Genomic DNA, 11911 nt, shown 5'->3' with positions numbered 1-11911 from the left:
GTGGCTGCAATTGTCCCTGCAGTTTTGTAGCGAAGTGCCGCTTAACCACGAGCCTGCCGCTCGAGTCAAAGTCTATTCAAACGCACACACACACACGAGCACAACGCACTCTGTCTTGTCTACAGGATAGACATTCACACACACGCTCGCTCGCTCTCTCTCTCTCCGCATTCTCTCCCCTATTGGGTCTATGGCTACAGGCACGTGACTGCGAGTTGGCGGTGCAGTTTCGTCACGGGTTGGTCACGAATTCATTTATCGCACGCTGAGCCACTTCAGCGCAAGCGAGCTGAGCGCGCCATCGATATTAATCACTCTTCGTCGGCATTCGCTGCGCACACCCGCGACTCGTGAACTCTTTCTCTCTCGCTCTCTCTCCCTCCCTCGCTCTCTCCCTCTCCCTCGCTCTCTCTCTCGCTCTCTTGTCCTGCGTGCTAATTAATTAAGAGCGGTGCAAGGACGATGGGGGCCGTGTGATTTCTGTCGCGTTTCGGTGAGAGTGCGTTACGGTGCGCGCGTGTTTATGAATTGCCGCTTAGTGGCGAATGTTGTTGTTGTTGTTTAGGAATTGTAAAGTGTACGCACACGCACCGTACGAACACGCGTTTGCGTGGCATTGAGTCTGAGTTGCGGTGTAGTGTCAAAATATACTATTCCGTTTCGTCACTTAAGAATGTCCTATCTGCGGTAGCGTGGGTACATGTGGGAGGGAGACAAAGGCGGCCGGGCGTGGTGCTTGGCTACTTGCTTGTCCTTGTTGTGCCGTCCCCGCCTTCACGTAGGCGCTCGCTCACAGCTCTTGCCCCACAGCCTGTGGAGGGCTGTACGGGGAGTCTTTGTCTATGTATTTATATGTACGTGTATACGTGGAGATTTAGATACTAATCGTACGTGTAGTTGTTCATGCATCTCATAAGCACGCTCATACTCGCGCAGCTTATATATATGCGGTTAATTAGCGTGGCGCATAGATTGCGGAGGGCGGCATTACTTTGGCATGCGAAGTTTGTAGTGTGGTGTTTACATGCAACATATGTGCACACGTGTGTAGGGTTTGTGGGGAGCGGTGGGGTAGTGGTTAGCGCACTGCGCTACGAACCCGGCTACCTCAGTTCGATGCCCGCTCACGGCTAGCATCAGTGGCGAATATCTGAACCAATCGTGGGCCTCCCCCGACCCCCTAGGTAGACTCAGCCTTAAATCAAGTACCTGGTGCGATGTGTAAAATATCAGCACTGGGGAGACAAAGGCGGCCGGGCGTGGTGGCCACACCACCCACTCGTGCGCCGGTCCGGCCGTGATAGGTGCTCGCAAACAGCACTTGCCCACAGCATCCTGGAACAAAAATACTACAGGGGCACCTTTGTCTTTGGAATGCGTTGTAGGTTCACATGTTCCATTTACATATATGTATGTCGCCACATGTGTGTTCCATAATTATTTCGTTAAGTGTCGTGTGTATACATGCCATCATGCGCGTTTGGATATTAGTAATATTCACGTATGCATGTTATCATGTAGTATAATAGGTTTTTTAAACATTTATTTAAATATCATATACATACTCATATATATGCAGTAGTCCTACACACAATAGTTCTATATAATCTGCAAATACTATATGTGCAGGTCACAATATTTTAAGATACAAATGCATACAAATATATTCCTTTTCACATGCGCATCATGTTAATAACGCACACACCACAGAATTATACAACAATTATAAGATGCACATACGCGTACATTACCTACGACAGATAAAGTGCGTAAATATGATCGCGTACTCACGAACACAGTTCACATGTACACACGTGTAGGTTGTGCACACGGCACGTACGCGTAAACACATTCGCACACACACACACGTTTTAAGTGGTACTACAAATACACACACACACACACACGTGTATTCACACACAAACTGCAGCACGCATACACCACACACATCTGTGTGCACGCGCGATACATACACGATGGGTATGCACACCACGTAATATATACATTCACACAATCTGAGCACATGTATCTATTCATGCACAATAACACACGCGCGCATGCATACATAGTACACACATAGCTACATAGACAAATATCTCCCGAATAACATTTAGCAGACTGTTGGGGCGAGGGTTGTACAGAGGTACAATATACAAAGACACACACACACACACATGTACATACGTAAAAATACGCACGCGAATTCACAAACTCACAACTCATTCACACACACGCACACAACAGCGAGACGCATACATCCATAGATACACACATGTACACACATGCAAACACATACGTGCAACTTGTACAGCAAGCTTGTTTGTTAAGTCGTACATATTGACTTTTAGATGCGACGACACAGCAAGTGACGCAACAACAGTCGTCGTAACAGCCGCACAATAGGCACACCAGTCGCACAACAGTCAACGATCACCCAACAACAACAACAACGACCGGACAGTTGAACAAACCTTCTCGTTGCTGTTCAACGACTGCGTGGTCGCATCCAAGTTCCACAAACCCTCGAAGAAATCCCACAAACCCATCCAACAAGTTCCACAAACTCTCGAAGCTCCACAAACCCATCCAAGAAGTTCCACGGAACCATCGAAGAAGTTCCACAAACCCCATCGCCAGTGGACTGCATCTCTCCCCCACCCCCCCCCAGCGCTTTGCGTTCCACCGCGACCCTGCCACCGACAACTGGCGGACTTAGAGGCAGCAGCTCGCCACGTTTTTTGTTGTCGCCCTGTGACAAAGGGGGGGAGGTGGTGGTGGTTTGAGAGCGTGCGAGGCCTTAGCGCACGCAACGAGCAATGAGCTGCTGCTGTCACCCCGTGTACGAGACGGAGGTTGGATTCATCAACAGCACGCCGACTCTGGCCGAATGTTTCACTCCGATACCCCCCGCGATGCCGCCATCATCATCAATCACTCCTCCACCACCTCCTACTCATCCTCCTCCTCCTCCTCGCGAACACTTTCATCCTCAACCGCCACCTCTTCTCCATCCTCCTCCGCAACAACAGCAACAACAGCATCATCAACAGCATCATCATCATCCTCCTTTTCCATCACCTCCTTCGCTCCAGACAACATCGTCAACGTCGTCGTTGACGTCTTCACGCCAACGTCGGCGATGCCGACGCCGCCGCCGTCGCCACGCGAAAGAAGATTTTGGAAAACGTTGCGGGGAGAACGCGACTCGCGCGGAGGAGGCTGGCGGTGGTGGTGATGGTGGAGGTGGGGGAGGTGGTGATGGTGGAGGTGGTGGTGGAGGTGGTTACCCGTGGATGCGAGCGAAGAAGTGCGGAGGGAAGAAATCGCGCGGGATGATCGCAGCTGCAGAGCGAGCGGAGCGGAGCGGGGATGGAGGAGGTCACGGTAAGGGCAATGGACGTGCACACACATACACACACACATACACACACAGCTCATACACACACATACACATACACACACACATACACACATACATACACACACACATACATACACACACAGCTCATACACACACATACACACATACAGTTCATACACACACATACACACATACACATACATACACACACACATACATACACACACACACAGCTCATACACACACAGCTCATACACACACATACACACATACAGCTCATACACACACATACACACACACATACAGCTCATACACACACAGCTCATGCACACACATACACCCATACAGCTCATACACACACACACAGCTCATGCACACACAGCTCATACACACACATACATACACACATACAGCTCACACATACAGCTCATACACACACAGCTCATACACACACAGCTCATACACACACATACACACACACGCACAGCTCATACACACACATACACATTTACAGCTCACATACACACACAGCTCATGCACACACATACAGCTCATACACACACACTTACAGCTCATACATACACACAACACACATACAGTTCATACACAGTCATACAGCTCATACACACACACAGCTCATACACACATACAGCTCATACACACAGCTCATACATACATACATACACACACATCTACAGCTCACACACACACATACAGCTCATACACACACACATACAGCTCATACACACATACACATCTACAGCTCACACACACAGCTCACATACACACACACAGCTCATACATACACACACACACTCATACAGTTCATGCACACACACACATACAGTTCATACACAGCCATACATCCAATACACACATACAGCTCATACACACACACATACAGCTCACACACACAGCTCATACACATACATCTCATGAATATATGAAACGGCAAGAGCCACCGTTCACCACTAAGTGGCGGGGACGTCACCACGGCGCTTGTGCCAGGCTAGGTGCTCCGCACATACAATCACACGCAGACACGTGCAACACATCCACACTGATTGTTCACATTCCTCTGTTTCATGACCGCTCATTCTCGCAGCAGCAGCAGCAGCAGCGACTTTTTGCTGCTCGCCATCGAACAAAGGCGGCGCTTTCAGACGCGCTTCTACGGCCGTCTGGAACGTTCTTCCGCCTTCCGATATGAGAAAGCCACCGGAACTATGCGCTTTAAAAATCATCATCTAGATTGGCAAACTCGTTTCTTTAGGAACTGTTTTTTTGCGTGTGTGTTTAGTTTGTTTTCCTTCCCCCGAACCTCCGATGAGCGGGGTTAGCTATGTACGGTGCGAAAGAAGTCCAACGCGCATACACGATTTGCATAGAACTCATTTGCAACATCATGTGCATCAATTAAGACGCAGCAGAAAGGGGGTCACCGCATCGCCCGCCTTCCGAAGACTCTTTATGTTTTTTTCAAGTGCATCCCACTAACCACGAGTACGTTCGACCAATCCAGCTCGTGACGGTGCAAAGGAAGTTCAACGTGCCGCACAAACAATATCGCGCCTGCCGATGTAACCTCCTCTGTACACTTATCCCGACGTCGACGAAGGCGTTTGACGCTCGTGCTAAAGTGCTGACGGCTAAAGACAACGTCCGCGAATGTCTGTTGCACGGTGCGCCTATGCGGGAGACAGAGCGACAGGGAGAGAGGCCGTAGTAGAATATAGGGAGGTGGGGCAGGATATAGAATGAGGCAATAGACATATGGATGGTAGAAGGGACAGAATTGAAGTATGATTGTGATCACTGCCCGGTGCGCGCGTGTGTGTGGAGGAGGAGGTGTAGGAGGAGGGACATGGTTTGTATTTTCTTCAGATCCATCACTCCTCCACAGCTGTCACGTTCTGTATAACCACACACTCAACCACACACACACACACACTCAACCACATACACACACACTCAACCACACACACACTCACTGAACCACACACACTCAACCACACACACACACACACTCAACCACACACACTCAACCACACACACACACTGAACCACACACACACTCACTCAACCACATACACACACTCAACCACACACTCACTCAACCACACTCACTCAACCACACACACTCAACCACACACACTCACTCAACCACACTCACACACTCACTCAACCACACACACACACTCAACCACACACACACTCACTCAACCACACACACACTCACTCAACCACACACTCACTCAACCACACACACTCACTCAACCACACACACTCACTCAACCACACTCACACACTCACTCAACCACACACACACACTCAACCACACACACACTCACTCAACCACACACACACTCACTCAACCACACACACACTCACTCAACCACACACTCACTCAACCACACACACTCACTCAACCACACACACTCACTCAACCACACTCACACACTCACTCAACCACACACACACACTCAACCACACACACACTCACTCAACCACACACTCACTCAAACACACACACTCACTCAACCACACACACTCACTTGACCACACACACTCAACCACACTCACTCACTCAACCACACACACACTCACTCAACCACACACACTCAACCACACACACTCGCTCAACCACAAATACAAAGATCACCCTCCCCCCTTCCGTGTAGCCTTAACAGACTTTTTTTCGGGCAAGCGCTGTTAGCGAGCACCTATGAATTCCGACACGGCACAAGCGGGGGTGGGTGGCCAGCACCACGCCCGGCCGCCTTTGTCTCTCGTGACGATGTTGACACGTGTATGTACGTTGAACTTCTTTCGCGCCGTACGCAGCCAACCGTGCTAATCGGAGGTGCGGGGGAAGAAGGCCTAACAAACTGAACACAAAAGGCACTTCTAAAGAAATGAGTTCTCAATCGAGATTCAAACGCGCCACCGCTCCCGGTGGCTTCCTCGTATTTTCGCAAGGAGGAAGAGGGCGTTCCAGACGGCCCCAGAAGCGCGTCTGAAAGCCGCCGCGCGATGCGGTGACCGCCGCCTTTGTTCGACGGCGAGCAGCCGAAAGCCGCCGCCGTTGCTGCTGTTGCTGCTGCCGCTGCAGCCGCTGCAGCTGCCGCTGCTGCAGCTGCAGCTGCTGCTGTTGCTGCTGTTGCGAGGATGAGCGGGGGTTGTCGTGACGGTGGTTGTCGCTGCTTGTCGAGATCGGCAAAGCTACTGTGGTTGGGTTTGTGTCGAGCGCTCTGCGTGTAACAAGTGCGACCTTACACATGCTCAACAACAACGACGACAACAACGGCTCGTCAACCCGAACAGCACGACGGAATAATACGGAGATAAAATAACTGGCAAGCGACGGTTAAATGAAGCACGTACACAGAGGAGAGTATACGTACATGCATGTATACATGCGTGTACGTATGCTTGCAGTTACTCTATGATGGGCTCTGTGTGTGTGTCTCTCTCTCTCTTTGCCTGTAGTCACAATGAATGTAGATCATCATCATCACAATCAGGGATCCTTGCCTGTAAACAACTCGACATCCGTTTAAGTAGTAGCAGGAGTCGTAGGCTGTCGCGACCGATATCATCCCTAATACAGGGAGGGGAGTTTTGTTTTGTTTGTCAGGTTAGATCGCGTTAATATATAACCATGAATCTCGACATCCACCACCACTGATTCAAGCGAACCATACGAGACACCCGCAGTTCTGCTCGCTGCTGATACACCACGCGGTCGAAACAAACACAAAAAAATTAACCCGTAAAAACAAAGTTTTTCACTATACATCCTTTATATGCGTGGCGGCTAGAGTCTTCTCGTCCTCTGGCTTGAGATGGCTGCCACCTATGGGTCAGATGATTGCCTGCCACCATTAAGCAATTGGTAATTAAATATCGTTTTTTTTTCCTAAAAAGTGTAACATTTTGGGGGGAAAATTTCACCAAAATAAATTGTCACGCACAACGAGTCTGTGTGCAAAATGTCAGCTCGATTGGATCATGGGAAGTGGGTTAAAAAACGACCGAAAGATTTGCACGGTCGTAAGCGTGCAAGCAAGCAAGTGAACTTAATATAAAGGATTTAAAAATAAATGTTTTATATATATACAACGTGTGTATATTTCACGTGGAGGGACGGATGTGTGAACGAGGCGTAGCGTGCACTGAGCTATTTCACTCCCGACAGAAGTTCATCCGTTGTGCCCTGCACCTCGTATTAATCATCCTCAGCGGCGATGTTCGCCCACCCCTCGAAACAAAAGGGGGTATTACTTTTGTGGGCAGCAGTGAGCGACGAAGACACAGATAGATAGATAGATAAACACGAGAGACAGACAGGGACGGGCAAGAGAGAGAGGGGGGGATGCCGCGTGGAGCAGAGAGCCAGAGAGAGAGAGATGGATGACCTTTCGTACCAGGTAAGAGGCCACTGAGGACAGAAGGCTGTGTTTTCAAAGGAGACTTTGGGTCTCTTTAAAAAAGAAAATTAGCACGAGCAGGAAACTACCCCCCCCACCCTCCCCACGGCATTAGTTACATTGGGGAACCCAAAGAACTTTATTCGATATACATTCATAGAGATCCGTAGAGTCGTACAGAGAGACCAATATGCAAACATAGACGCCGAGAATTACAAAGAGACCTATGGAGGTATGTAGAGCACAATAGGCATACGTAGAGACCCACAGAGTCACATCGAGACCAACAAACACAGAGAGCCACAGATTCACATACAGACCAATAGACAGAGACCCATAGACTCAGATAGATTACAATAGACATGCACAGAGACCCATAGACTCACATACATTACAATAGACATACACAGAGACCCCTATACTCACATACATTACAATAGACATACACAGAGACCCATAGACTTACATACATTACAATAGACATACACAGAGACCCATAGACTCACATACATTACAATAGACATACACAGAGACCCATAGACTCACAAACATTACAATAGACATACACAGCCTATTAGTCAACTTAACCGCAAGTAAACTCTTGTTACGCCTGACAGTCCAATGTGTTTGACTGTGTCGGGTTTCGACCACAACGCAAGCAGCCGTCCTCATGTGAAGAACAGGTCTGTCGGAAAGACAGAACAGGTCTGTCGGAAAGACAGCATCTAACAGACCTGTTCTTCACCTGAGGACGGCTGCTTGCGTTGTGGCGAATTGTATTTTATTATGTTTTATTATTTTATTATTTCCCTTCTACGTGACTTTACCGAAAGAACCAAGAAGATGAATCCCTGCAGTCACGAACGCTTTAAATCGAAAGGTAAGGCCCACTTAACGATTTAGCTCATTCTCAAAAGCGACCTAGCCACAAATGACAGCTCAACGAAGTGGCTGGTCACGTGGAACCGTATCGCAGTCAAACACTCTTCAAACGCGCGACGTCGATTCTAAATGTGGAGGGGACAAACCGGAGGACCCGGAGACAAATCCACGCGACCACAGGGAGAGACAGAGAGAGAGACACGCAAAACTCCAAAAATACAGCAGCAGGTGTCAGGGTCAGGATCGAACCCACGACCTCCTGCACACCAGGCGAGGGAGATAACATCTCCTAGCCACCGTGGCGGTATTCGTGCTCGAAGTGATGCTGGTGCCTCGAGATGTTGGGTGTTCAGAGTTGGCCCGACATGATGAATGAGCCACTTTGTTGAGCCATCATTTGTGGGCAGGTCGCTTACGAGAAATAAGTTAATACCTCAAGTGAGCTTTATCTGGTGAGTTAAAATAATATATGTTTAGTTTTTTATATTCTTGGTTCTTTCGGTAAAGTCACGTAGAAGGGAAATAATAAAATAATAAAAACATTAAACAATAATATTCTCACGACGTTTCGACTGCAACACAAGCAATCATCATCAGGTGTGAAAACCACAGCAAGAAAATTTGAAATCAAAATGTTTAATTCTAGATTTGAAGCTTTCGTGACTGCAAGGATTCATACTCTTAGGTTTTTTCGGTAAAGCCACGTAGGTAAAAATAAATAATAATACAAATTATAGAAATAATAATAGAAATAAAAATTATAAATCACGACGTTTCGGAGGCAACACAAGTCTCCGTCATCAGGTGGGACCGTCACAGCTAAATTTACTATATCCAGTGATGCAAAATTCCAAGAGACGAGCTCTTAAATACAAATTGAGGGGGGAAGGGGAGGGGCTTATCTGAATGTGGTAGCCAATGAATGGAACGTGTTGGGGGGGGGGGTGGGGCTAAAAGAGAACAATAGTTGTACAAGTCGTACCCGGTGTTGGTTGACAATCCAAATACAAAAAGGAGAGTACTGTTAAACGCTGGGGATGTCAACACTCGGTAAAGTAGAATAGTACCTGTCAAATAAGATGGTCCAAATATGTGTAGTTAAGTTTTTTGTTATCAAAATGTCTAGTTCTATTTTAATATTTTAAAGTGATTTTCTTACCTTTCCTAAACTTTACATTCCCATCGTGTCTTTGTATTGTAACGTTCTATCCTGCTCCCAGCTGGACGTCTGTGGAAAAATAGCTTTATTGCCTCCAGTATAAAATAAATATTCTGAATCTGATGAGGTCCTCCACGAGCATTACTCCCGAGTTCTGCAGCCAAGCAGACCCCGGTCCTAAGCGAGCGACAAGACACCACCACAACCACCACAACCACCACCACCACCACCACCACCACAACCACCACAACCACCACAACCACCACCACCACAACCACCACAACCACCACAACCACCACCACCACCACAACCACCACAACCACCACCACCAACATCACGACCACCACCACCACAACCACCACCACCACAACCACCACAACCACCACCACCACCACAACCACAACCACCACAACCACGTGGCTCCCGGCTCCATCCCCTGTGTCACGGTGGTAGCCAATCACAGCCCTGGCAGCAGAATCAGCTTCTTGTGTGGATCCCGGAGGAATCGGATGAGCTATGAAGCTCTTTTGTCACAGATGTTGCGGTCAGGGTCGCAGAGCCAGCAATGAATAATTATTTTTATTATTAATTATTAACCCTTTGTGAAGAAATTCATTTTTAAAAGACAATACATGATCTGAAGCTTTCGTGGCTGCAGGAATTTATCTTTGGTTCTTTCGGTGAAGTGACGTAGAAATAAAATAAATTAAATAATAGAATACGACGCTTCGATTGCAACACAAGCAACCGTCGTCAGGTACTAACGAGCACCAGTGCCTGCCTCAAGCAGAAAGTCACCTCGACGGCCGCTGACGTTTCGGACGATCACCCTTTTTCTCCCCCCCCCCCCTCCCACAGACCTCTGCGCGACTCCTCCCGACGGAGACTCGACGACGCGGAGGCTGCGCAGCGCCTACAGCAGCGCGCAGCTGCTCGAGCTCGAGAAGGAGTTCCACTTCAACAGGTACCTCCGGCGGCCCCGGCGCCTCGAGATCTCCTCGCTGCTCCGCCTCAGCGAGCGCCAGGTCAAGGTCTGGTTCCAGAACCGGCGCATGAAGTACAAGCGCCAGGCGCGACACCGGACGGCGGACGCGCTCGCCGTCAGCCACCGCGGTTTCGCCCCGAGCGGTTACGATTGTGCTCGCGCGAACCACCCCACCGCTGCCACCATCGCCGCCGCCGACGTCGCCGCCGCCGCCTGCTGCCCGGCCCGGCGAGGTCCGTGCGGTCGCAGGGAGCTCTGCTGTGCGGGAGCCCGTGCGGAGTTCACGGACGGGCCGGGACGCCGCTGCTGCTGCGAGACGCAGGCGGAGTTTGGCGAGGGCATCGCGGCGCGACGAGCCCACCGCTGTTGTCGTTGCCGCCACTCGACGGCCGACGTCGACGTGAAGCAGCGGCAGCAGCAGCAGCGGGAGGAGGAAGAGGTCTGGGGAGGAGAGCGGGCGGCCGTGGCGGCGAGATTCCTCCAGAGCGAGGTGGCGCTCGCCTCGCTGCTCGAGTTGGACGAGCGGGGGACAGCACCGCGACACCGCCACGTCTCGCTCGTTCAGCTCTCGCCCGCCGCCGCCACCACCCCTGGCCTGCAGGAGCTCGCCGCTGTGTAGCCACGGCACAAGCCCCCCGCACTCGCCACCTCTCAGGCCACCAGTCCGGGGGGGCAACGAAGGACGAAGCCAACACCCCCACCACCAACACACTCCTCCACCACCCCCACCCCACTTCGATATTTTGGTTGATGCTGTAATTATCGGATAAAGTGCATCCATTGTTGTTGAGTGATGTTAGGACCTCTGTATCTACAGAGGGTTGAAGTTTGGGACGCATAGATCCACCTCTGCCACTGCTGGATAGTGTGGTGAGGGGTGGGGGTAGTGACTGGGTGGCTAGTGTGGTGAGGGGTGGGGGTAGTGACTGGGTGGCTAGTGTGGTGAGGGGTGGGGGTAGTGACTGGGTGGCTAGTGTGGTGAGGGGTGGGGGTAGTGACTGGCTGGCTAGTGTGGTGAGGGGTGGGGGTAGTGACTGGCTGGCTAGTGTGGTGAGGGGTGGGGGTAGTGACTGACTGGCTAGTGTGGTGAGGGG

The 11911-nt window shown here is 50.1% G+C and overlaps 1 protein-coding gene across 1 annotated transcript; it reads left to right on the top strand.

Moving 5' to 3' along the window:
- The first annotated feature begins 2751 nt into the window (after positions 1-2751).
- LOC144943573 (uncharacterized) lies at positions 2752-11492 on the top strand. The gene is made up of 2 exons (XM_078871173.1): positions 2752-3384; positions 10691-11492. The coding sequence occupies exons 1-2, from the start codon at positions 2817-2819 to the stop codon at positions 11434-11436; spliced, it is 1314 nt and encodes a 437-aa protein (XP_078727299.1). The 5' UTR covers positions 2752-2816; the 3' UTR covers positions 11437-11492.
- The last annotated feature ends 419 nt before the right edge of the window (positions 11493-11911 follow it).

Source organism: Lampetra fluviatilis, chromosome 31 (genome assembly GCF_964198595.1).
Source record: "Lampetra fluviatilis chromosome 31, kcLamFluv1.1, whole genome shotgun sequence".
In the NCBI taxonomy this organism is placed as follows: domain Eukaryota; kingdom Metazoa; phylum Chordata; class Hyperoartia; order Petromyzontiformes; family Petromyzontidae; genus Lampetra; species Lampetra fluviatilis.
Note: the sequence above shows the minus strand (reverse complement) of the source record. Positions and strands in the feature narration are given on the sequence as shown.